This window comes from Mustela lutreola, chromosome 15 (genome assembly GCF_030435805.1).
Source record: "Mustela lutreola isolate mMusLut2 chromosome 15, mMusLut2.pri, whole genome shotgun sequence".
Classification (NCBI taxonomy): Eukaryota; Metazoa; Chordata; class Mammalia; order Carnivora; family Mustelidae; genus Mustela; species Mustela lutreola.
Window position 1 is genome coordinate 2,208,893 of NC_081304.1, and position 24,595 is coordinate 2,233,487.

General features: G+C 63.8%; 3 protein-coding genes across 11 annotated transcripts in view; 1 reads left to right on the top strand and 2 right to left on the bottom strand.

Moving 5' to 3' along the window:
- SLC26A11 (solute carrier family 26 member 11) lies at positions 1 to 15,852 on the bottom strand. Of its 4 annotated transcripts, XM_059147314.1 has the most exons (18): positions 15,770 to 15,852; positions 14,580 to 14,815; positions 13,901 to 14,093; positions 13,531 to 13,616; positions 11,251 to 11,330; positions 9,988 to 10,130; positions 8,713 to 8,888; positions 8,223 to 8,295; positions 6,718 to 6,768; positions 5,285 to 5,345; positions 4,376 to 4,431; positions 4,159 to 4,299; positions 2,928 to 3,005; positions 2,624 to 2,723; positions 2,050 to 2,183; positions 1,746 to 1,843; positions 1,531 to 1,603; positions 1 to 826 (listed from the first exon to the last, which is right to left on the bottom strand). In XM_059147314.1, exons 2-18 carry the CDS (start codon positions 14,811 to 14,813, stop codon positions 735 to 737), a joined length of 1,869 nt encoding a protein of 622 aa, XP_059003297.1. In that variant the 5' UTR covers positions 14,814 to 14,815; positions 15,770 to 15,852; the 3' UTR covers positions 1 to 734. The 4 variants fall into 4 exon arrangements, 3 of the variants coding, with proteins under 3 accessions (XP_059003297.1, XP_059003300.1, XP_059003298.1); XM_059147317.1 differs by lacking the exon at positions 1,746 to 1,843; XM_059147315.1 differs by lacking the exon at positions 1,746 to 1,843 and having other exon boundaries at positions 2,928 to 3,055.
- Positions 15,853 to 15,911: 59 nt separating this feature from the next.
- SGSH (N-sulfoglucosamine sulfohydrolase) lies at positions 15,912 to 22,699 on the top strand. The gene is made up of 8 exons (XM_059147318.1): positions 15,912 to 16,068; positions 16,957 to 17,117; positions 18,459 to 18,564; positions 18,809 to 18,959; positions 19,286 to 19,442; positions 19,811 to 19,892; positions 20,857 to 21,060; positions 21,856 to 22,699. The coding sequence occupies exons 1-8, from the start codon at positions 15,972 to 15,974 to the stop codon at positions 22,413 to 22,415; spliced, it is 1,518 nt and encodes a 505-aa protein (XP_059003301.1). The 5' UTR covers positions 15,912 to 15,971; the 3' UTR covers positions 22,416 to 22,699.
- Positions 22,700 to 23,256: 557 nt separating this feature from the next.
- CARD14 (caspase recruitment domain family member 14) overlaps positions 23,257 to 24,595 on the bottom strand; it is a 28,084-nt gene continuing 26,745 nt past the window's right edge. For all 6 annotated transcript variants that reach the window (XM_059147326.1, XM_059147324.1, XM_059147321.1 and 3 more), the window contains one exon: positions 23,257 to 24,354. In XM_059147326.1, the coding sequence (XP_059003309.1) occupies positions 24,147 to 24,354 (208 nt within the window). In that variant the 3' untranslated portion in view covers positions 23,257 to 24,146. The remainder of the gene's footprint in view (positions 24,355 to 24,595) is intronic.

Sequence of the window (24,595 nt, forward strand, 5' to 3'; positions counted from 1 at the left end):
TACAGTCCATGTATTCTCAATTTATTATCACAAGGAGTAATTCACAGTGAGGACTGCACGGAACTGTGGTCACAGAGCACCGCATACGCCATGACCCCGTCCACACGTGGCTGGGAGCACAGGCCCGCGCGCTGACACGGACGAGCACGCGCACCACGGGGACGGGCCTGGGCGACCACCAAAGTGGACAGGGGGGTGGTTTCCAGTACATTTTACAATAAGCATTTACGGTTTTTACAAAAACAACAAAGCTCTTGCTTTTTTAATTTAAAAAACACTGACAACAAAATTCCTTTTCACAGACACGTTAAGTCATTTGGCACATCTCGGTTTCCTTCCCAAGAACAGCGCAGATGCCGCCACCCAGACTGGAACCGCCTCGGCGCTGCCCGACCCCGCCGCCCCGGAACTGGGAAGGGGCTGGGGCGTGAAGACCCGGTCCCCCAACCAGGTGGAAATCCTTCCCCCCTCCACTGGGTCAGTCGTTCCAGAAGGCTCTTTGCAAACTGTCCTTCAGGAAAAGGTTCATGCCCAGGAACAGAGGGAGACGACTTTCCAGTCACCCCGAATGAAGTGCGCGAGTCCCACCGTGCATCCGATGCGCGGCTCCCTCCTCCCCCGGGGGTCACCTGCACAGAGCCCGGACCGAGGCATTCATAGGGCGGCATCCGGCATCACAGCACCCAGAACCTTCTGCGGGACTCCCCAGGCATCAGATGGGCACCAGCCCCCCCTCAGGCCTTCAGCAGGGCGACCTTGTGCTCCGGAACGGAGTCCTCGCCAACGTTGTACGGCTGGGTCCCCGGCTCTTGCAGCAGGCTCTTCTCTGCAGAAAATACAAGGTTCCCAAGCTCAAAAGAGACCAAAGGGAGGAAGGGCCACGTCCCGAGTCCTGGGTCACAGGGAGTTGGGTGCCCCTGGCCGGCACTCCCAGCCCAGGCAGCTTTCACCTAAGTCCCTGGCAGCGCCTCATCACTGTCCACGCCCAGATGACCCTTCCTTAGGGCCAAGTGTTCAGGCCACATCTCCCATCTCCTGTGGGTCAGCGCCTAAGCTGCTCCCAGCAACGACACCCTGTTAAGCCCCAGAAATCAGACACAGACCAAGTCCTTCAATTCCAGTTACGTGAGGTTCTAGAACAGGCAGAGCTGACCCGGGGGGAGGGAACGGAACAGTGGCTGCCCCCAGTGGAGGTCATGAGGACGGACTGACGGCACTTTCCGGAATGATGGAAATGGTGCACATCTCATCAGTGCACACCTGGCTGTACCCACTGGTCAGACCTCGAGCCGCACACGAGGTGCGTGTGTCCACATGGTACACGCCACGCGTCATTAGCACCCCCGCCGAGATACCTCCCAGAACAGGGGTGCCTGCCCTCCGCTTCTCGCACGATGCCCCTGCCCCCGCGCTCGCACTAGGCCGCCCCACCCTCCGGAGCAGTCTCTGTCCCGCGGTCCTGCCCCCGATCCCGCGGGCGGTGGGCCACGTGGCCGCGGCTCTCTCTCCAGGGACTCTGCCAACACCCACCTGCCTCTTCCAGGGTGGAGAAGTACTGGAGACCCTTCAGGTCAGCGGACAGCAGGACACGGAGGACAGGAACCTGCGGGGCAGAGAAACTCTAACTCCAGGCGGGGTGGGGGGGCAGGGCCGCTGCTGCCCGCAGGCACAGATGGGCCGGCCCCCAGGCCCAGCACCACGGCACGTCACAGCCTGGCCTAGCCTCCCGGCAGACACAACTTCACCTCCGCGCCGGAGAACGGAGAGAAGAAACTGGCTTTCCACCGCGCTAGAAGTGGGAGGCTGTTTACATTCTCACTGAGGGAAACCATGGAGACCAGCTCTGCAAACCCGACAGAGAAGGTGACACTAGGGAGTGAACTCTGGAGCCAGCAGGCCCAGCGACCTCGCTGCAGGACCGCAGGCAGGTGGGACATGGGACCTCGGGTAGCTGCTCGGGGCCCCGGCGCAGGGATGGTAACCACAAGGCCCTCACGGGCAGGCGTGGGGCGGGACAGAAGCCTGGCCAGCACCGCTGACGCCGCCCACCTGCAGGCCGACGAGGGCGAGGGTGACGCCGCGCCTGTGGAAATCCTCCAGCAGCTCCTCGAGCCCCAGCACCACGGTGGAGTCGACGCTGCAGACGTGCGAGCACTCCAGGATGGCAGAGCGCGGGGGCGATGCTGCGGAGACGGGGCCGCCGGTCACAAGGGGCGGGGCGGCTGCGGGAGGCCCTGGCCCGGGGCGGGGGCACGGCGAGGCCACAGGGGGCTCCGTCCCCAGCGGACAGCGGGCAGGCAGGGCTGGCAGGACCCCAGACAACAGCTGTCTGGAGACCACAGTGATTCCCCTTGGGAACAAACAGGTCCCTTTTCTCCCCTAAATCCCAATGCCCCGGATAAAAGGCTGGGTCTATAGGAACCGAGATTGGGAACAGCCTGCCCTGCTGCGTGCAGACGGCAAGCACCGGCTCGGCGCTGCCCTGAGGGAGCCTCCCGGATGCAGGAGCGGGAGGGTCGCCCCAGAGCTGAGACAAGGCTCGGGTCCTGCGGCAGCAGACTGGGGTGTGGAGACATTGGCGGCAGCAGGGCACGAACGCACCCTCCCCACTCTGCCCGCATACCTTCCAGGGCCTGGGTGATGATCGCCTCCCGGAGGGCCTCCACCGCGGGGAACTGCAGGCCGCTGGCCGGCTGCAGGACCAGCACCGGGCCCTCTGACACCTGGGGACAGGGGACAGAGCGAGGGGAGGCACATCCGAGCTGGCAGCTGGGCTAGGGCGGCCCGACCAGGCAGGAGCCCCCAACCCACGCCCCTGGGAGTGGGAGAGCACAGGGCAGACAAGCTGGCGCATGAGAAGTCTGCACCTTCACCCAGTCCACTGAGGCCACAGATCCCTCTCACAGAGAGAATGGCTGGGCTGGTACCTGCATCTTGGGTCTGGCCACGGAGTGCAGCAGGATCAGCACAGACACCAGGGTCCCGGCCAGGATGCCGTACTGCACCTCCCAGAAGCAGAACAGGAATGTCACACAGAGGGGCAGCAAGTCCAGCCCTGGAAGAGAGCCATCCGGCTGGCTGAAGCCCCCGGGGGACCCCCTGACACTGCTCACAGGCCACGTGGGCTCAGAGGCCTGTCAGCCCTGCCCCTCCCAGCCTGGTGGAGGGGCCAAGACCTGAGGGCCTGGCCAAGCCCCTGCCCTCTGGGAGCCCATCCACAGTGCACATTTGTCAGGGGCCTGACGACAGGACTTGGGGACGGGGCCAGGCCCAGGACGCTGGGGGCCAGGGAGGCCTTGCGACCTCCCAGAGGTCACGTGGCTGACTCTGGGCAACTTGTGACTTCTCTGAGCCGCAGGACAAGGTATCCTGGTGCAAAAGGCTTGGGTGGGGGTACTTGGGGGTTCACCCAGGACTTGACCTTGACATGCATCACTCAGACGAGGCCCCCCTCCTCCCAGGGCCTCAGTGCGGGCAGGAAGCATCAGCTGTTGAGGCCACCCAGGCGCCCATGGAGGCACAGCAGCACCCGTCTCGGGGCTGTCCCAGGGACGTGTGGGCTGAGAACCATCTAGAACCACCACTTCCCTCACCTGGTGACTCCGGGGGGGCCGACGGCAGAGAAGCCCACGAGCCCCATCCCTCCCCCAGAACAGACACTTGCTCCAGGGAAGGCCCTGCAGGCGCGGAGGGTCCCGACCACTGTGACTGGCCCGGGAGCTGGGACTGCTCTGTCGGGACAGGCCGGTCACCCTGGAAGTCTCCCGTTGTCCCCCCGCTGGACCGGGCTTGGGGCTGGGAAAGGAGCAGCCGGCGAGGAGAGAGAGGAGCGAGGAGGCAGGGAGGGGTCCAGGAGAGGCAGGGAGGGGAGGAGGTTTGGGGGAGGAGGGAGGGGTGGAGGGGTGCGGGAGGAGGGGGAGCAGCGGGTACCCTGTTAGTTGCAGGCTCGCTCAGCACCTCACGGAGCTGGTCTGGGGCTCCTGGTGGCCTGAGGGGCTGAAGGACGCCCTGACCCACGGCCGGCAGCGGGACCACGTCCCAGGACAAAGCCCGCCCAGCTCCAGCCCGCCCAGCTCCAGCCCGACCGCCTGGGTCGGCAAAGGCCGTGGGGGAAGAACCCGGGACGCGTGTGCGCGAGGCAGGCGAGGGCACACGTACTCTTCACGCGCCACAGCGTCCCAAAGACCCTGGTGTCGAACAGCGGGGCCACAGCCATGATGATGACGGCCGCCAGCGCGGACTTGGGGATGTAGTAGAACAACGAGGTCAGGTAGTCCAGCGATAGCAGCACCAGGACGCCTGTGGGGACACGGGGTGCCCGTGACCTCCAGCCCCGCCCCCCCACACGCAGTCCGGGCACAAGGGGGGTGCTCACCTGTCACCAGGCCCCCTGCCGGGGTGCACACCCCCGACTGGGCGTTCACAGCTGTCCTGGAAGGCAACAGAGGCCGTTAGTGGCTGCAGGAGCCCGGAAGAGCAGGGAGGCCAGTCTCCCGGGACAGGAGCGCCTGCCAGGGGACGTCGCGGCCCTGTGGTCACTGGTGCTGGCCTCGGCGCACTGCTCGTGCAGCAGGAGTAGGTGAAAAGTTTTATGACAAGGGAACAGAGCTTTTATCCCACAAAGCGGCCCCCGGCCCTGCTGTACACACTCCCCACGTAACCTCTGGTAACTCCGACATGGGCCCCGCCATGATGCCTGTTTGCAAGGGGGACACTGAGGATGCCCTGGGGCCCCTGGGATGCAGGGCTGTGGGGGTGTCGGGGGGCCTGGTACTCAGACAGGGTGGGGCCCGCAGGTCCAGGGATCTGGGCCCTGCAGGCTGAGGTGTCCACCCCCTCTCGGCCCCACGTCACCCTCTGCCTCGCGAGGGGCCATCCGTGGCACTGAGCTTGTGGACGCTTGTGCGTGACCCTCCCCTCCTTCTGCAGGCAGAGGGCAGTGGTTCCTGACCCCACTTCCTTTATTTAGGAAGGCACCCGCCAGGACACACACGGAGCACGGCCACGGGCTGCGAACATTTTAGGAGTAAACCACAAGGCCATCAGAGAAAACCACATGAGATCAGGAAGGGCGGCAGAGCGGACCCCCTCCTGCCTGCCACGGGTGCCACTGATCTAGAGACGCAGCTGCCGGCGGGCTGGCCTCGGCCCCAGAGGACAACAAAGTGGGATCGAGATGTGGGCAAGGACCGGGCAGCTCTTTGAGGTGGACACGGACCCTCGGGCCTGGGCTGGGACCCCCCCCGTTCCCGAAGCACAGAGAAGGAAGGACCTGGTCACTCACCGTCCAAAGCTGCCGGTGACCGGGTAGGAAGAGACGAGGGAGCCCAGCACGTTGGTGAGGCCTGGGAAGAAAGCCGGAGGAAGAGGTTTACCCAGGAAGGAGAAGATGGGGGGGGTAGAGAAAAGGAGACCCCAAACCAGGGAGAAAACAGAGGACAGAAGGCCAGAGAAGTCACGCGGGGTCCTACGTCTGTGTCTGTGTGTCTGTCTCGGGGAAGGGAAGACAAACCATGGTCTTTGCCGAATTCACGGACCCTCCCTTTAACGTGACTCTGGCCCCAGCCCTGCCCGGTAAGCTGAACACCTTTCCCCACTTCCCCCTCCCCAGGAGGGGCCGAGCACACTTAAGGCTGCCCAGAGGCCGGCTGCCCAGCCGCCGCACCCCACGAGTGCCTCCAGGCCACACTCTTCTCGTGAGATGACCAGCTGGGGCAGAAGGTCATGGTTAACAAGGGGTCCGCCCCCGTGGCGCTGACCCAGCCCCACTGATGGAACCTGGCTGGGCCCCAGGACCGGAGAGAATTAGCCCACATTCAGCGCAGACAGCCCCACCGGCATGTGGCTCAGCCTGGCACCTTCACAAAGACTACGGGGGGTCGCAGGGAGCAAGCCAGTCCTGGCCAACCGCACCTTGCCAGTCACCGGGGTGATGCCCACCAGCACGGGCTCAGAGATGAGCGCCCCCAAAGCTCCTGTGACCCATCCTGGGGCTCCATGCCCTCCGCTGTCGGGAAACCCAGCAGCTCCGGTCCAAACTGCTGCCATAAGGGAGGGGCTGGGGTGGGGCGGGGGATGGGGGGACGGGGCAGGTTCCCGTGGACTCTGCCGGGAAGGCACCTAGTGCCGCTGCCCGCTCTGAACCGCGCCCACCTCACCAGGAGCAGGAAGGAAAGGCAGAGAGGCCTGGTGCCCACAAAATCAAACAGTCATGATAGCAGAAATGAACACGCACGTCACACCCTCACAATGAATCACCAGAGAGGCTGGATTCATGCAGACAACACCCGGATGCCACGCATAGACGGTCCACGCTGGGGCCTCCCCGAGTCTTCATGGAGCTGCCTGCAGGCCTGGAGGGAGGCCCTGGGGCGGGGGGCCTGGGCAATCAAGTCGAGCAAGTCCCACCTGGCCACGTTCCTCAGCGATCTGACCCCGGGGGGACATTCTGAGCGTTCCTTGACAGAACAAGGCTACAGCCCTCGGGGCTGGGCACAGAGCCAGCGCTGGACAAGCTGCGGCCAGCAGGGACACCACAGGTGACCCGCCTGCTCCCAGCGATCATTTAAGGGTGAATCAACGCGAGCCTTTTAAAGGGCCCAACTCGGGGCCAGCTCTGCTCCTGGGACCTCACCGCTACCACCCCCGGGACCTGCGCGGCTCAGGCAGACACAGAGACGCACACTGGGCCTCAGAGAGCCGCCACGGGGTGCTTACCGATGGCCAGCAGCTCCTGGTTGGAGTCGACACGGTAACCACCTTGAGAAGCTACAGACAAAGGACAATAAAAACGTTGTCACTAGACACCCGTCACCACTGAGAAAACATTCATGGAATGAAGCCCTCACATTCCGAGAAAGGGCAAGGCTGTAGGCGTCGCGGGCCACTCTCTGTCCCGACAACTCGGCGCCTATCGTAGCCGGAAGCTGGCATGGGGACCCGTGAACGCGTGAGCAAGACCACGTTCCAGGGACACCACTTTCTGTAAACACGGAGACACCAATTCACGCGCTTCTCGTACGTCACAAAATCCTAATCTTCTTTGGAAACTCTTTCAAACGTTTAAAAACATAAAAACCGCCCTTGGGCCGCGGGTCGTGGGTCTCCAGCCCCGGTTCCAGAGAACAAGCAGCTTCCACGGTCGGACACGATGTCCAGTGACTTCAGAAGAAAACAGCTTCAAAGCCCCAAGTGGCATAAACGCTATGAGGTGCAGAATCCAGAGGGCCCCGAATTCCCCTGCCCCGGGGAAAATCATCGGAAAAACAGAAACTGCGCAAGGCAGATCTGATCGGCCCGCGCGGCGGGTCAGGGGGCAGCCGCTGGGGGCTACTGGTGACAAGCCCGCGAACGCCCATCAGGCACGCGTCTCCAGGAGGACGGGAGACTCGAGCCGCGGGCACAGGCAGACCCGGTCTACAGGGCTGCAGCCATGTACGTGCTGTTCACTGGGTTCATCTTCAGAACTGACCCACAGCCCAGCACCACGGGCACGTGACCATCACAGCACCAAAGGAATGCGTCAGCCACGTGCACAGCATGAAGCCGGAGGCCCCGCAGACCCGAGGGAGGGGCCACGCAGGGACGAGCAGGCTCCGGAGAAATCCGAGGTCTGCGAGTCAGTGGGCATTTAGGCAGATGAGTGCGTCCCGGCACCCTAGGGGCCAGGAGGGCTCAGGCGTGCTCCACCAGCTGGGAAGAGCACACCGCTAGGTTTTTAGGAATTTGGGGAACCTGTCAGACACAGCCCTTACCATCTAGTAGGCGAAAACTTTCAGAGACAGAAGTCATATAAAGAATGAAGAGAGACTTAAACCTCACCCCTTCCCGAGCTGCCACGTTTTACCACGACCCACGAAGCTATTTAACCCCCGTGTCCAGTGGGTGGAGGCTGTGGCGTCTGTCCCGAGATGAGACCGTTCCGGCCCCGCCATCCGCTGGGACGGGTGGGGGACATGCTGACGCCACAGGAAAGGCGACGGCGAGACCCAGGCCCTTCTCCTCGCGGGCAGCAGCAGAGCGACCATCACACACGTTACCAGCCACTGCCGGATGGCGGTTTTCGTCATACATGCACTTCTACTACACTGTTAAATACGTGAGCATGCGTTCCTTCGATTAAAAACTCAAGCTGTTAAAAACCAAAGCGGATAAAAGCAAGCAAGAGGGCAGGCCAGCAAGGCCAGGACACCACCGGGGGGCCGGGACGGCGGGCAGCTTACCGAAGGACTTGGCCACCGCAATGCTCTCCAGGAGACCCATGAGGGGCACCACGGCCAGCCCAGCCCCCATGTCCTGAGGGGAGAGGGGACAGCAGCTGAGCCTCCGGGGAAGGTGAGGAGGGGCCGGCCAGGCAGTGACCCACCAAGGCCAGCACAGGCTTGTCACATCTGACCTGAGGCCGAGCTTCAGCTGCAGGGCTGGGAGCTCACCCTCCGGGCCGGACGCAAAGCAGAGCACCGACCGCATCCCTGCTCTGCCAGGCCCACAGCGCGAGGAGCACCCTGGGCTCAAGCCAGAACACCAAACGTGGCGTCCCTTGAGGTCCTGCCGTCAGGACCCTTTCGTGCCTGTCACTGCACCCAGAGGTGCCCCATCCCAGGGACTCAGCAGTCCCAGCTGGGCTTGGAGCTCCTCGTTACAAGGTGCAGACCCAGGCCCGGAGACCACCGCAGCTCCGCCCAGCAGGCCTGGCTCCCCCTCTCCACCCACCTGCACCATCTCGGTGAAGGAAACTGTCCCGTTGGCCGTGGTCACGGAGAAGGGCGGAATCCGGACGGGAGGGAGCCCCTCGGCAGTCTGCCCCGTTAGAATGAAAGGCTGGTATCCGGTCACCTCAAAGGAGTACGCGACCAGGGCGGCAAAGGAGACCACCAGCGCGTTGCGGCCTAGGACAGAAGGAGACCTGCCGGTGAAACCTGGCTCCTCTGGGCGACGGGGCAGTAAATACACGCGAGGAAGCACGACACCCGTCCCCAGCCACCACCACCCCCGACACTCCAGCCAGGAAAGGCCGCACACACCAGCGACCGAGGGCCAGGCAGGGACAGGGGAGGGTCCGGCAAACGCCAGAGGATGGAGCAGGTCCGCGGCGACACACACGGCTACCCGTGTCATCGACGGGTCACCCCGGATCCCACCTCTCGGCTCCCGCCCCAGTGGTGCTGGCTGTTTGCCTTTTTATTTTTTTGAAGGTTTTATTTATTTGAGAGAGAGGCGAGGGCGTGTGCGCATGACCGAGCTGGGGGTGTGGAGGTGGGGGGCGCGGCGGTGGAAGGAGCAAGCGAGAGAACCCAAGGAGACTCCCCCCTGAGCACAGGGCCTGACGCGGGGCTCGGTCCCACCACCCTGAGAGCAGGACCTGAACCAAAACCAAGAGTTGGAGGCTTAACCGCCCGAGCCACCCAGGTGCCCCCGTGCTGGCTTCTTAAATGTGGGGGGATATACCTCTCCCCAGAATCAGATCCCATTACCCAGCGAGCTCTCAAAAGGCTACATCACAGCCTCATCACTGACGCTGTCGTTGGGACAACAGCTTCAGCAACTTACAACCTTCCAGGATGGAAACCCAGGCTCAGCCCCACATGGCTCAACCCGCCCCATGTGGTCTGCGTGTTTTCTCCATCAGGGACCAGCCAGGGCTTCCCGGCCTCACACCGGGATGTTCTGATCCAGCTCATCCTTCACCAAGGCAGGCCGTGCCCCGCAGGCGTTCACTGGCCTCCCTGGCCTCCCCCACCAGGTGCCTGCGACAGCCCCATCCGGGATCCTCAACCAGAAATGCCTCCGGACACGGCAAAGGTCCCTGGGAGTTGAGATCGGCCATGCTCGAGCATACTGCACGTCGCTCTCCACCCGGGCTGAGGCTCGGAGCCCGCTGGCAAGCTTCAGTACCCCGGTGCCCGGATCACACCCAGACCAGGGATGGCAGAACCTCGCGGGTGCGGCTCCGGTGCGCAGGACAGCCGCGGCCAGAAGCCCGCTCACCTGTGGTGGCCGTCCAAACCAGCCCGTGGCTGAGCCGCACGCCCGGGGGCATCTCGGGGTGCACGGGGGGCACGTGGTCCCGCATCAGCTTCAGCACCAGCAGCAGCAGCATGCACACCAGCCCCAGCACTGCATCACCCGCCCTGCGGATGGACACAGGTCACACACCCTGGCCGGCCCCGGGCACACACCTCCGCCCTCCCGTCGCCTCTTCTGCCGGAAGACCTTCTCTCCCGATGGCGCTCCTCGCTCTTCCCTAAGCCACATGCATCCCCATTCTACATCGCAGCTTTATTCAACACTCAGTGACACGCAAGCCTGGGAGTCGAGGCCCCGAACGCGACGGTGGTAGGACTAGAGGCTCATATTAACAGCCACGTAGCCCTGTGGCCACAGGTGCTGAGTCTGTTCCGGAAGGTTCATGTTTCACAGCCCGGCTCTCTGGCCTGTCAGTCTCGATTCCCCTGCCCCCAACCCGCCCCACAGCTAGGAGGACCTCGTCTGCATGTCCTGGGCCAGGGAGCCCCGGGTTCAGCTGGATTCAGCCCCGGGAAGCCTTGCAGCCGGTCAGAAGTGGAGGAAAGGGCAGTGGGTCACAGGTGTCCCCGCTCCCTCCCAGCAGCTCCCCTGAGACCACGGCGACCTCTTGCTCCTCCGGCCACCGAGGCATCCTGGCTTCCGGCTGGGCCCCTCTAGGAGCATCTCCTGTCTGTTCTTCATCTGAAGAAGGCGCACGAGTGGTGGTCCGGCTCTCATCCCCTCTCCCCTGCACATTCTGTCTGCACCTGCCTCCCCTGCGCCGTGTGCTCTGCGCTACAAACCTTCAGAGACACCCCGGCTCTTCCTCTGCACAGGGCCCTCCCCCACCTACCACCCACGGAATCTGCGTGCAGGGGCCCCGCGGACCGGCTCCTGACCCTGTCAGAGCTTCCGAACCTCGGGTGTGCGCCCCCACTCCCTGGGGCCCTGTCAAGCCCTGACTGATGCAGCAGGGCTGCCCGCGGCTGAGACTGCGTTTCTAACCCGCTCCTCGGACTGAGACTGTTTCTAACCCACTCCTCGGACTGAGACTGTTTCTAACCCGCTCCTCGGACTGAGACTGCGTTTCTAACCTGCTCCTCGACGCCTGCTGGTGCTGCTCTGGGACCCAGTCTGGGCGGCCGGGCCCCAGGGGACTGGAATGCATGCTAGCTGGTGGGGGAACGGAGTGGGGCCTGGGAGAGGCTCCAGAGGGAATTGAGGGACCACACGGCCAGCAGGTACCTGATCTCTCCGACCTTGCGGAACGTCTGATACACTTGCAGGAAAAACTGCCTCGGGATATCCTGCAGTCCCAGGAGGTTCTGTCCAAACACAGAAGGAGTGAGACAACCTTCCCCTGCAGCATCTCAGCACATCTCAGCCCCCTTCCGGGGCACAACCCACGGCTCCCTGGGAACCATCTGCCCATTCCCAAAGCTCCCAGGGGCAGGAGATCAGAATTATCCTCCAACGAAAAGGCATTTCACATTCACAGTCAACGACACTTCTTGGTGAATAATTCTCCCTTGTGAAAAAATCAGCCTAAGTCATCTAAAAAGGAGACCAGGACATCCCTGTCCTGGTCCACGGTCCAGGTCCCTGTGCCTGCCCCATGGGCCCCACTGCCCTTGGCACGCCCCGCACCCCCTTGCCACTGGTCTGAGGCCCACCTGCCGGGTACTGCTCCCCTAGAGGGAAAATCAGGTGAAGCTTTGGGCAGAACCACCAGGGGCTCAGAGGGCCTCCAGGCAAGGGGACACAAGCAGGCAGGGTCCTTGGAGGGAAAAGGGGCTCTCCTCTGTGTTTTAATTCTTTATCCCACTTGAGAATGGGTGTTGAGTGTTAGCAGGATGGTTGAGGCCCAGACCCCCACAGAGTCAGATTCCAAGATCCCAAAACCCATGCACACAGCCTGAACGGGGACAGACTCCAGGGTGGAAACACTGGATTCTGGGACCCAGGGAGCTCCTGCCAGGGCAGGTCAGGAGAACCTGTGATTCCTGACCCCCACCCTGGCCCAAGGCTCTCAGATGGCTGTTGTGACTTAGTCAAGATGTTAAAGACTTAAGAGACCTAGCGTTACCAACCACCCGTACACAAAGAAGCTACCTTCTTCTATATGTTCTAACTGCAAAGGACACCGTTTCAAAGTAAAAGACAGATTATCCCATTAAGCAGCACCCGCCAGGCTCACCCTAACACACGTGCACACGCCACACGCACACGTCTGCCGCACCTAAGGGCTTCCCTCCTCTCTCCGCACAGGTAATGATGGGCCTGCCTCGCAGAGGCATGAGGACAACCCAAGGCAAGGGAGGGTCTAGCCCAGCATCCGGCATCACAGGAGCACAGAGAAGGTCCGCCCCTTTCCTCTGCCTCGCCAGGGAGGCTGTGCGGGGCCAGCCCTGACCACGCGAGGCATGCCTCAGCGAGGGAGTGCAGACAGCAGGTCCTGAGACGGGGCAGGCCATCGCCTGCACACCTGGCTCCACTCCGCTCTGCACAGCCCCCTGAGCACTCACCTACTTCTGCACAGAGCACGGGGCTGGCCAGCTGCAAAGCAAAACCACCCCTGTGCTTTGGGACCTCAACCCCCAGTGAAAAGAAAACAGTCGCTGGTGATAACTAGTTCCGGGATTTCTTACAAATTCTCCTTAGAGATTTTACTTATTTATTCAGAGACAGAAAGACAGAGAAAAAGTGCGAGTAGGGGGAGGGGCAAAGGGAGACGGAGAGAGAACCCCAAGCAGACTCCGTGCTCAGTATGAAGCCCGATGCGGCTCAATCCCCGGACCCTGAGATCACAAACTGAGCTGAAATCAGGAGTCGGACGCTTCACCGACTGAGCCACCCAGGTGCCCCCCCCCCCGTTCGGTATTTCCCAGATGCCAAGTCTCCTTACGTTTCTGTTTCTAACACCACCTGTAAGAGAGCACCTGGCTGGCTTAGTCATGAAGCATCTGACTTTGGCTCAGGTCGTGGTTTCAGGGTCCTGGGATAGAGTCCGGTGTCAAGCTCCACGCCCGGCCGGGAGTCTGCTTCTCCCTCTCCCTCTGCCCCCCTCCCTCCGCTTGTACTTGCTCGCTCTCTCAAATAAATAAAATCTTAAAGGAAAAATACTGAACAAAATGGAGAAAAAAACATTAAAATGAAATCCAGCTAAATGAGCACTAGCACGGGAGGACCAACTTGATCGTTAACATGTCGATAGGATGTGGACGGCCCGAGGCCGCGCTGGCCGGGGGGTAGGGAAGGCAGCAGAACCGAATTGCCCTGTGAGCACACTGGCCCCAAAACCCCAACAGGGGTGAGGCTGTCGCTGCCGGTCACCCCAATAACCTGCTGTACTGTCCCACCAGCACGCAGCATCTCCCCCGAGGGCTGCCGGGATCTGTGGAGACCCACAGGAGCACCTTGTGGTCTGAGGTTTGGAAGAGCAACCCGTCCACTGGCCCGCACAGAGGGAAGCCAGCCTCTGTCCCGCGACCCAGGAGGGGCCTGGCTGCCGACCAGCATGCCTACCTTGATCTGCCCGAAGCCGATGGTGACAGTGGCAGCGGAGGTGAAGCCTTTGATGACGGGGTAGGAGATGAAGTCCAGCAGGAAGCCTGGCGGCCGAGAGGGGATACTGAGCTGGCGGCCCCAGCTCTGCCCAGTCCCAGCAGACGTGGGTGGGTGTGGGCTGGGAGAGGTGGTTTGGTGGGAGTGCGGTTGGGGACAGGTGGGCCACACACCCTGCTTGGACTGGTCTGGACGGTAGGGAAGGGAGGCTAGGGTCTGAAGCCCTGGGCACACAGGCACAGGGCAGGTAAAGAAGGGAAGGCCGAAAGCCAAGGCCTCTCCAGGAGGCAGGTGCCTGGTAGCCCCGGGCAGGAAGGTCTGAGAGTCTCACCCAAGTGCAGGAAGCCCATGGCTAGTTGGATGCAGCCGGACAGGAAGGCGAGCAGCACAGCGTAGGCGGGCTCGTGGAAAGTGTAGAAGGAGACCAGAAGGGACATGATGGCCGTGGGGCCCAGCGTCACGTCCCGGGAGGTGCCCAAGAAGAAATACACGAAGCATCCCATGAAGGCAGAGTAGAGGCCATACTGGGGGGGCGGGGGGAGACAGCACTAAGCATCGAGGTGGCACACAGGGGGCCCCCAGTGTCCCGGGGGGAGATGTCTGAGCACAGGGTCTGTGGGGGCCGTCCCGAGGTGGGCACAGCAGCGCACACAGGGCAAAGCGCTCATCCTCCGTGAACACGGTGTGGACCTGCAGCGACCAGGGGCCTCTCTCTACCTGCACTCAACTGGGTGTCAGCAGGGACACAAGGGCCAGGGCGCTTGCTCAGTCTGTGAGCCTAAGAAAGTGCTCTTGAGACCACAGTGAGTCGTCCTGCCCCGATGGACAGCCCAGAACCAGCTCAGTTATAATTATGACAAGAGCAGTGACCGGCCAGCACCTGCCCAAAGGCCATCACGTGCTACAGACCGCACACCGAGATTTCTGGGGCCCCACGGGGCTGAGAATACATTCCCACCTGCTTCCGGGCAGCGGCTGCAGTGGGGGTGGGGCAGGGGCAGAGATCTCACCTGGGGCGGGAGTCCAGCCACCTCCGCGTAGGCCAGCGCCTGGGGAACCACCGTGAGCCCGACCGAGAGGCCCGCGACCAAGTCCATCTTCAGCCACCGCAGCGAGTAGTTGGGCAGCCAGGCCAGGATGGGCAGCCGCCTCTGCACGGCTGCCAGGGAGCAGCAGCGGGTCTGGGGGGCCATGCCCGCACCCGACGGCCGGGCCTGACCCAACGCCTTCACAGAGGAGGGCATGCCTGGGGGCAACAGGACCAGCGCTCAGGGTCTGGGCTTGGTGGGATGTAGCAGCGGAGCGGGGTCTGGGGCCCCGGAGAGGCACAGGGGTCTCCCGAGGGGTCTGAGCCACAGGGATTAAACACGCCCTTTCGCTGCTCTGGGCAGGAACGGACCGTAAGAATAGCTGTCGCCCCCCACCCCGGCGCCAGCTCACTGCTCCCCCTGAATCGCACCTGCCCCAGCCGCGGCTCCCGGCTGCCCACGGAGCTCGGCCACAAAAAGGCGATACACGATTTCTCCGTGAGAAGCGCAATCGCTAATTAGACCCCGTCTCCCCCCCCCCCCCGCCAGATAATTTAACTCTTTCTCCTCCCCACGGATTTAACCCGGAGCAGCGCGAGGAGCGGCAGGTCCACGGGGGCTCCCTCGCCCCGCGGGGTGGGGGTTGCCGCCGCCCCGGGCGCCCCCGGCGAGCCCCGCGCACAGGGCCGGCTCCACCCTCCACGGCGGGCTGCGGCGCGGGCGGTGCGGGTCTCCCAGCCCGAGGCCGCGCCCACCCCCGACCTGTGGCTCTCTCGTCCCGCAGGAGCGCCCCGGGACTGAGCGGGCGCGGGGACAGCGTCCGAGCGCGCCACAGCCTCTCGGGTCCCGACCCACAGCCGCGCGCGGAGCCGGCCCCAGACCGCCCCGCACCCCGCACCCCGCCCCGGCGCTGGACGCAGCCCCCTCCCACCCACGAAGACGCTTGCCCCGGACCCGCGGTCTCCGGTGGGGACCCCGCGCCGCCTGACCGCTCCGGCAAGGCCGAGGACGGCGGGGACCGGGGGGGATGCCGTGGGGAAGGGTCCCGCAGGAGGAGCCCGCCCCCTCGGGCCCCGCGCCGCCCCGGCGACCCCGGCCCGTCCCCCGAAGCTCGCCTTCTCCGCCCCGGGGCCCGGGCGCCGGGCGCCGCTGCCCGCCCGCCGCGGACTCACCCGGCGCCGCAGCTCGGGGTCTCCAGGCGCCGCCGCAGCGGGGTCCGCAGAAACCGCAGAGGGAGGGGGAGGGAGGAGAGAGGGGGCGGGGCCCGGAGCGCACGTGACCCTCCCCGGGGCGGGACCTGGCGCGCGCGTGACCACCGGGGGGCGGGGGCGGTCGCGCACGTGACCGGGGCGGGGCGGGGCCGGAGCGGCCGCCATGCACCGCCGAGGGCCGGCCTGCGGGCTGCTGCTGCTGACCCTGGTCGTCTGCTGCTGGCACCGGGCGCGTCCCCGGAACGTGCTGCTGCTCCTCGGTGAGTGCGTCGCCGCCGCCCGTCCGGCGAGCCCTGCGCCCCTTCGCGTCTGCGCCTGCGCTCCCCGCTGACCCGGCCGGTTCGCGGCCGCCTTGCGGAGGGAGGCAGGGGCGGCCTCGCCCACCGCGGGTCCCGCCGGCCTCCAGCACCCCCGTGCGGCCTCCGCCCTGACCCCCACCCCACGCTGCCCAGCTCGGCGGGGCCTCGGCGCGGGAGCCTGGGCGGCTCTCCGGAGCTCAGCGGGGTACAGCCCTAGAGGGGCTGCCGCGAGGGGCGGGTGCCCAAGTCCGCAGGGACGGCTGCGTGCGGGGCGGCCCGCGCCCCTCCCCTGCCCCGGGGGAGCCCTGCAGGTTTGTTTGCAGACGCGGGAGCGCAGTGCTCCGATTCTGGCTGAAAAGCGCAGCCACCACCCCCGCCCTCTCCCCTAACCGCAGCCCTTCCTCCAAATCACAAGTTCCCCGGGCGCCCTGCTCTTCACGAGACTTGGCGCCCAGGGTCCGGCTGTCACAAGACGGCCCTGTTCTTTCCTCTTTTGAGGTCTGGCGTTCTGCCAGACTCACTCTTTCTGATTAACTTTGTGGTCTCCAAGCAGGCCTGTCCGCTGATTGTAGCATGAAACAGTTCTCCCCGACTCCCATCCGCTCCTCCTTGCTGGGGACACGGGTGCAGAAACCCGGCCTCCTGTGGCCACAGCGGAGCTGGGACCCCCGGGTCCTGCCCACTTCCTAACAGGGCTGCCTGAGTACCATGTCCTCGGGGTGCCCGTCCCTCTGGACATCCATCCCAAGCAGCTGTCATGCCGTCTTGGTCGTGCCCACCTGGGTATGCCGCTTGCATGGGCTTCCCTGGCCCAGGCCGCCCCGGCCTCAGCGTCTCTGCCTTCCTCAGCGGATGACGGAGGCTTCGAGAGTGGCGCCTACAACAACAGTGCCATCAGCACCCCACACCTGGACGCCCTGGCCCTCCGCAGCCTGACCTTCCGCAATGCCTTCACCTCCGTCAGCAGCTGCTCCCCCAGCCGAGCCAGCCTGCTCACCGGCCTGCCGCAGGTGAGGGCCGCGGGGGGGGGGGGGGGGGGGCAGGAGGAGGGCATGGTAGAGGGAGCACCCCTCCCTGACCGCTGCTGGGACGTTCTCTTCCCCGCCGCCCGAGCCCTGGCTCCCCTGTTCCGTGTGACTGTGAGCGGAGCACTATTTGTGCACCCCGATCGTCTCACCCTGTAGGTGGGCTCGTGATAACAACTTGTTCGTGGGATCGTTACGGGTGGGCCAAGCTCCTACTTCATACGTAAAGCGCCCAGGAAGGCAGGAAGGTGTCCGACACGCTCTCGCCCAGTGTTGACTCGTGTTACAGTATCGCTCAGGAGCCAGAGTGCCGGGAAGAGCTGCGCTTCCCCCGTGTGTTGTGCTAGGACACGCACAGCGCAGAACTCACCCTTTCACTCCTCTGTGAGCATCCCCGTCTCTCACGCTGTGGTGTAGCTGTGGTCCATCAGCCCATCTCCAGAACTTCCTCATCTTCCCAAACGAAAGCGGGGTGCCCGTCAACACTGCTCCTCACCCCCTCCCCCAGCCCTGGCGGCCGCTCCTCCCCTGTCCGTGTCTCTGAACCTGGTCACTCCAGTATCTCATGTAAGTGGAGTCCTGCAGTATGTGTCCTTTTGTGACGGCCTTTCTGCCCTGAGAGTGGTGCCCTCCAGGTCCCCCCATGCCGTAGCACAGAAGAGCCCGCCTTCTCGCAGCTGAAAGGCCTGGCTGCGTTCTGTCGTATGGATATGGCCCGTGTTGTGCACCTGTCCCCCCGTCCCTGGACACTTAGGTGGCTCCTGCCTGTGACGATGATGAATAGTGTTGCTGTGAACAGGGGACACGTTGTCTCATGACCTCGTCTCATGGCGAGCCGCTGTGTCCTGCATGTCCCCATCCGAGTCTGATGCCCACGTGGAGAGGCAAGCTGTGACCACTGCCCAGCACCCCCTAGTCCCCTGAAGGCTCCTCAGGCCGCCGTGGGCTACAGGAGTGAGGACAGGGCTGCCCCATCTCACCTTAAGTCTTTTTCTAGTCTGACTTTGTGATGCGTTGACTATATTTTTGGTGCTGTTAAAAATGCAGTTAATCGAGGTCTGGTGCTTTTTATTCCCGCTGTGGTGTGCGCTCATGACCAAAGAGTTGGCAAGTATAGGTAAACAGGATGAAAATAAAGGCCCCCCGTTATCACGGGTGCGATTTCCCACTCTGTGTTTCCTGCCGCTGTCTGGTGAAGTGGGTGGGGCTGGGGGAGGCGGTGGCCTCTCTGGGGGTGCTGGCTGCTGGGGCTGGGGGGGGGCCTGGGAGGGGGCAGGCTAAGAGAGTGGGCGGGGCGGGCCCAGCCTCACGGGTGTCCCCCCGCAGCATCAGAACGGGATGTACGGCCTGCACCAGGACGCCCACCACTTCAACTCCTTCGACGAGGTGCAGAGCCTGCCGCAGCTGCTCAGCCGAGCCGGCGTTCGCACGGGTGAGCAGCCTCGTGCCGCAGTGGGAATGGGCCCCGGCGGCGAGACCTGGTCCTGAGCCGCCCTCCGCCCCACGTCTCATCCTCAGAGCACCCCACGGCCAGGGCCTTCTCCCTGGGCCCTGGGTCTGTGCGAACAGGGGCCTGCGCTGACCTCATAGAGGCCACTCCAGGGCACGGGGCTTGGGGGTGGAGGAGGGCAGTGGGATACCGTGGGGACCTGGCAGGCCTGTGTCCCCACCTCCAGGCATCATTGGGAAGAAGCATGTAGGGCCGAAGACGGTGTACCCTTTCGACTTTGCGTACACGGAGGAGAATAGCTCAGTCCTCCAGGTGGGACGGAACATCACCAGAATTAAGCTGCTGGTCCGGAAGTTCCTGCAGACTCGGGACGACAGGTGTGAGGGGGCCCCGGCCCCTCCCTCGCACGGCCAGATCTCTGGGCAGTGAACCTGTGATGCACATCCCAGAGTCTTTAGTTGGGATCTTTGGAGGCCCCAGGTAGAGGAGGGAGCGGGGGGGGGAGAAGGCTCCAGAAACTCAAGTTGAAAGGAAAGGAGGCATGGCGAAGTTGAGGCGGACGCTCCCAGGGAGACTTCCAGTTCCAGAGGAGTGAGCAGTGCTGCGGGCTGTGCCCTCCTAAAGGTCGGGGCTCTCCAGAGTAGAAAGCCAGGTGGCACGTCTGTCGGCTGACCTCGGGACTCAAGCCCCCCTCTCTGGGCAGGCCCTTCTTCCTCTACGTCGCCTTCCATGACCCTCACCGCTGTGGGCACTCGCAGCCCCAGTACGGGGCCTTCTGTGAGAAGTTTGGCAACGGCGAGCGCGGCATGGGGCGGATCCCAGACTGGACCCCGCGGACCTACGACCCACGGGACGTGGTGGTAGGAGAGAGGCCTTTGCAGTATTTCCCAGATGCTCGCGTGCCTCCTTCTCCGTCTCTTAAATCCGAGGGCTTGACCGCCCTGGCCCCGGGTGTGTGATTTTGAGCACCTTTAAGAGGAGACTCCGTGACTCACTGGATCCGGGTTCCCGTCTGCAGAGCCGGGAGAGGGAGGGGTCGGGATGTGGAGTGACGTGTCCAGGAGCAGGGACGTCCTGGGCTCAAGCGTGCATTGGTGGAGGGTGGTCTTGGGCCCTGGGAGGAAGGCTGGCTCCCTGGTGTCCTGCCTCAGTTCAAGGACCGGCCACCCACACCCCCGGCCCGTCTGCCTGTTTCTAGCCCTGACCCCGCACCCACACGCCCCTCCAGGTGCCGTACTTTGTCCCGGACACTCCCGCAGCCCGAGCTGACCTGGCGGCTCAGTACAGCACCATCGGCCGCATGGACCAGGGTGGGTTCGAGGAGCCCGGGCGGTGGGGTATGCTGCAGTGTGGGCCCCCGTCCCAGACCAGAGCTCTGAAGTCACTGTGTCAACAGGACCGTGTCCCCCCGCAGGCCCTAGGGGACAGGACAGTCCTGCCTCTTTCCAGCATCGGGTGGCCCGAGGCGTTCCTAGGCTCCACACCACAACCCCCATCTCTGCCCGTCTTCACACAGCCTCTCGCACGTCTCTCAGTGCTTTTTTTTTTTTAAGATTTTATTTATTTACTTGACAGAGAGATCACAAGCAGGCAGAGAGGCAGGCAGAGGGAGAGGGGGAAGCAGGCTCCCTACTGAACAGAGAGCCCAATGCGGGGCTCGATCCCAGGACCCCAAGCCCCCGACCTGAGCCCAGGGCAGAGGCTTAACCCACTGAGCCACCCACACGCCCCGATCTCAGTGCTTCTTCTATAAGGACACTTGTCATAGGATCTAGGGTCCTCCTGGCCACGTCGAGATGATCTCCTGGAGATCCTTGATGACTGCATCTGCAAAGACCCCTTCTTCAAACGGGGTCATGTTCCCAGGTTCCTGAGGGTTCATCTTCGCGGGGGCCACCGTTCGGCCCCCACAAGAGGTTGGAACCTCTATAGCGTCCCTGTTGGTCCCGTGAGTGGATGGTGACCTAGAGAGGGGGCAGGCATAGGAGTCCTGTCTTCCAGCCACCACCAATACTGCCCTGGTTATCCCCATGGGACAGGCCTGAAATTCCAGAAAACAAAACAAAGCCAGCGTCCGGCTGGTAGCGGCTGCGTAGGACGGCATGGGCGTGCTAAGGGACGGCCGGCGCCCCGGCCTGCTGCAGGACTCGGTGCCGGGTGGGACAGCAGGGGGCAGGGCCCAGCAGCCGGAGGAGGAAATGTGTAAGCCACGCACATGCCCGGCCCCGCGTGCCCGGCTGTGGCTGAGCTCTGCTGTCCACTCTGCACTCCCAGGGGTTGGACTCGTGCTCCAGGAGCTGCGCACAGCAGGTGTCCTGAATGACACCCTAGTGATCTTCACGTCCGACAACGGGATCCCCTTCCCCAGCGGCAGGACCAACCTGTACTGGCCGGGCACAGCCGAACCCTTGCTGGTGTCGTCCCCAGAGCACACGAAGCGCTGGGGTCAGGTCAGCGAGGCCTACGTGAGCCTCTTAGGTACGACTCTGCTGCTCACGCAGGGGCAGGGGAGGGGGAGGTGAAAATTCGGGGGCATCACCAAGTCCGGACAGTGCTCACTCCGCTGCCTTACGTGGTTCCCACACCACCTGGGCAAGGAAGGGACGGCCACCCATTCCACAGATGCAGTCCGGAGGATCAGAGAGGGCAGGGCAGCTGCCCACTGTCACACAGTTTGTGAGCACCGAGCTAGGATTTTAGCTTGGGTCTCGGTCTTTGAGGCTGTTGCTCCTCCCATGGGCCCACAGGTGAGTGTCACACCGTCACACCCGCACACAGAGCTTGTTAACACCCGCCCACACACACCCAAGGCCCCGCCCCCAGAGTGTCTGACACTGTGGATCTGGGGTGGGGCCTGAGAATTCACATTTCTGACAAGTTCCCGGGTGGTGCTGATGCTGCAGGCCCCATGCCACCCCCGCTTTGAGGGGTCAGGGCAGCAGGGCCCACATCTCCCTATATCTCCAAAGCACAAGTCAGGGAGCCCTGTGGCCACAGCACAGGGCAGGAACCCACGAGCCCCCCCGTGGGGGCTTCCTTACTGATCTAGAGGATTCTGGTACGATCCTAAATATCGCCAAGCGGGGGCCTCTTGTTAAAGGCGCTGTGTCCTAGAGGGCCAAGATGACTGTGCCAGGTGTGGGACCTAGTGCAGCTCCTCCCTGTTGGTGATCCTGCGTGTGAGGCGGCCCAGCAGCATTGCAGAATGGCTTGGGAGTCAGAGCGGCTTGGGGGCTGGAGGGCCACGGTACTGAGACACAACCTTCTCTCCAGATCTCACGCCCACCATCTTGGACTGGTTCTCCATCCCCTACCCGAGCTATGCCATCTTTGGATCAAAGCCTGTCCGGCTCACTGGCCGGTCCCTCCTGCCGGCGCTGGACACAGAGCCGCTCTGGAACACCGTCTTCGGCAGCCAGAGCCATCACGAGGTCACCATGGCCTACCCCATGCGCTCCGTGCACCACCGGACCTTCCGCCTCGTGCACAACCTCCACTTCAAGATGCCCTTTCCCATCGACCAGGACTTCTACGTGTCGCCCACCTTTCAGGACCTCCTGAATCGCACCGTGGCCGGCCGCCCCACGGGCTGGTATAAAGATCTCCACCGCTACTACTACCGGGAGCGCTGGGAGCTGTATGACAGGAGCCAGGACCCCCACGAGACCCGGAACCTGGCTGCCGACCTCCGCTACGCGCAGGTCCTTGAACTGCTGCGGACCCAGCTGGCCAAGTGGCAGTGGGAGACCCATGACCCCTGGGTGTGCGCCCCTGACGGGGTCCTGGAGGAGAGGCTCTCCCCCCAGTGCCGGCCCCTCCACAACGAGCTGTGAGCATCCTTGGGGGCACATGGGTGGCTGTCCCAGACCGCGTCCCCACGCGCCCCATGGGAGGAGGGCTCTCCCTGATGCTGGTGTGATTCGGCCGCTGCCTGGAGGGGAGCGGGTGTGCGCCCTGGCCCTTCGTGCCCCCGTGACAGGGGACACTGCTGTCCTGGTGTCTGAGCCGGGTCTCAGCACGGGGATTCCAGGGGATCCAGGAACAGGGTGGGGCCCCCAGTCGGTGACAGGTGAGGATGGTTGTGATCGGGTTGGGACCTGGGGCTTGAGGTCCTCCTCAAGGAGGGCTCCTCCCTCCTCGGGGCCCCCACATGTCCTGTATCCTTCGCCTGAGAGGAGACGGCGCATCTGGATGTCGCGTGGGTGGCAGCAGGGTTCAGACTACACTCCGTGTAGGGACACAGTATCTGCCTTTTATAAACCTCTGGTTTTGAAAAAACCTGTGACCAAGCCTGGGGCTTGTTTTGCTTTGCCCCTCGGTCAAGTTCCTGACCCTGGCTGGGTTTCTGTGAGGCCACTGATTCCTGGTGGGCTCCCTGCACGCCCGGTTTCAGTCCGTGGTCTGTAGGCCAAGCTCGTCCTTCTTTTTGGATGTCCGAGGCTGAAGAGCCTGTCCTCTGGCTCGGGCCAGCTCTGTCCAGCTGGACATGGGGCTGTGGCACGGGTGTTGGCCACAGATGCACCAGCCCTGCCCAGCGTCCCCCTGCTGTCCCTGGTCACAGAAGGTGTCCCTGGAGAGCCTAGAGCTCGGGGGCTTTTTCCCTTGAGTGGGTGGGCTTCCACCCTCCCCTCCCCCACAAGTCCACCCTGGGGGCACGGACGGAGAGCCACAGTGCCCGGTGCTGTAAAGCTTTGTATTTCAGTAAAACACGCACAAGGTTATTTTCTGGCTTATTTACAGTCACGCCTGCCTCAATCCCAGAGCAGCTTCTGGGGCACTCGGGTTCAGGGGCGCCGCTGCCGAAATGGCGGTCAGTCTGCTACAGCGGGGGGCAAGGCCAGGGGGCGGGGGGGCCCAGGAGTGCTTGGCCCGGCCGTGCCCACGTGTTTCCTGAGCCCTGGAGGTGGAGTAAAGGCTCTTTACTGCCCAGTAGAGGGGGGCAGATGTGGGGCTCGGGGCAGCCCGGCCCGTGTGCGAGGGTGTCTGTGGGTGGCCTCTCCAGGGCGCCCCCGCGGGCACACCAGGTCTGGTGGCCACCAGGAGAAACCCACTGAAAACACTGTTTCCGTGCCTGGGAAACTGTATCTCCCAGTTGGTACACACGACTCTCCAAACTCGAGCCCCTGAAGCAGCTCTCTGGCCGCTAGGGCAGTCTGTGAGATTACCTCAACAGGGGTCCTGTGCCTCCGCTCTGGGCGGGGGTGCCAGCGACTTCGGGGGCACCAGGGCTACCAGCCTCCTGCCTCAGGAGCTCGGGAACGAGCCCTTCGGCACCCTGAAATGCAAAAGGGGAGATTGGGGCCAGACAGGTGGTTTTCTGGAAACGTCTACAGGAGACGTGTTCTCTCGGCAACCAAGTCTTGGAGGAGACGGCGTGGCAGAAAAGTGGGCAGACGGTTTGAATGCCTGTCTGTGACCTGCACAGAGTGGGGTTCAAGGTTGGGCCCCAGCGGGAGAGGGGACCAGATGCCCAGAGAGCTGGGCTCGGGCGAGCACTCCACGAGGCTGAGCTCAAATCACAGGGACTCAGAGGTCCCCGTGGCCCCTGGAAGGGCCCCGGCTCGTCAGCGGGGGCTCTGCTCCGTCCACACGACCTTCCGCTGCTCGTCCCTCATGGCGAAGCGGACGCAGCCGAGCAGCGTCTCCAGGTCACTCCAGCCGTCGGGGGCCAGGCTGCCGTACAGACAGGGCGCTCCATCCAGCGCGGCCTCCTCCTGCTTGCCCGCCTCCAGGAGCTGCTCCTCCGACGTGCCGAGCCGCTGCAGGGCCTTCCTGCACAGGCCGGACACGGGACACGCTCAGGGAGAGCCGCGCACTGGCTGCCCGGAGCGGGCCCAGCTCGGAATCCCAGGGGACCGGCGTGCGGACCCCCCCCAACTCCTGGGGGCCGAGTGCCCCACAGAGGAGATGCCAGTCGGACCCCAGGTGACTTGCAGTGATGGGGGGCGGGGTCTAGTTTACATGCTCAGCGACAAGTCGGCGACAGGACGTCGTCAACCGAGTACCGGTTTCC

What these genes read in the sequence shown, in the direction of transcription:
- SGSH (XM_059147318.1), top strand. Translation starts at nt 15,972, where the DNA reads ATGCACCGCCGAGGGCCGGCCTGCGGGCTGCTGCTGCTGACCCTGGTC. An exon ending in GAACGTGCTGCTGCTCCTCG is followed by an intron (nt 16,069 to 16,956) that starts GTGAGTGCGTCG and finishes TGCCTTCCTCAG; the next exon opens with CGGATGACGGAGGCTTCGAG. An exon ending in CCGAGCCGGCGTTCGCACGG is followed by an intron (nt 18,565 to 18,808) that starts GTGAGCAGCCTC and finishes CCCCACCTCCAG; the next exon opens with GCATCATTGGGAAGAAGCAT.
- SLC26A11 (XM_059147314.1), bottom strand. Translation starts at nt 14,813, where the DNA reads ATGCCCTCCTCTGTGAAGGCGTTGGGTCAGGCCCGGCCGTCGGGTGCG. An exon ending in GTCACCGGCAGCTTTGGACG is followed by an intron (nt 4,432 to 5,284) that starts GTGAGTGACCAG and finishes GTTGCCTTCCAG; the next exon opens with GACAGCTGTGAACGCCCAGT. An exon ending in CTCCGTTCTCCGGCGCGGAG is followed by an intron (nt 1,604 to 1,745) that starts GTGAAGTTGTGT and finishes TCTGCCCCGCAG; the next exon opens with GTTCCTGTCCTCCGTGTCCT.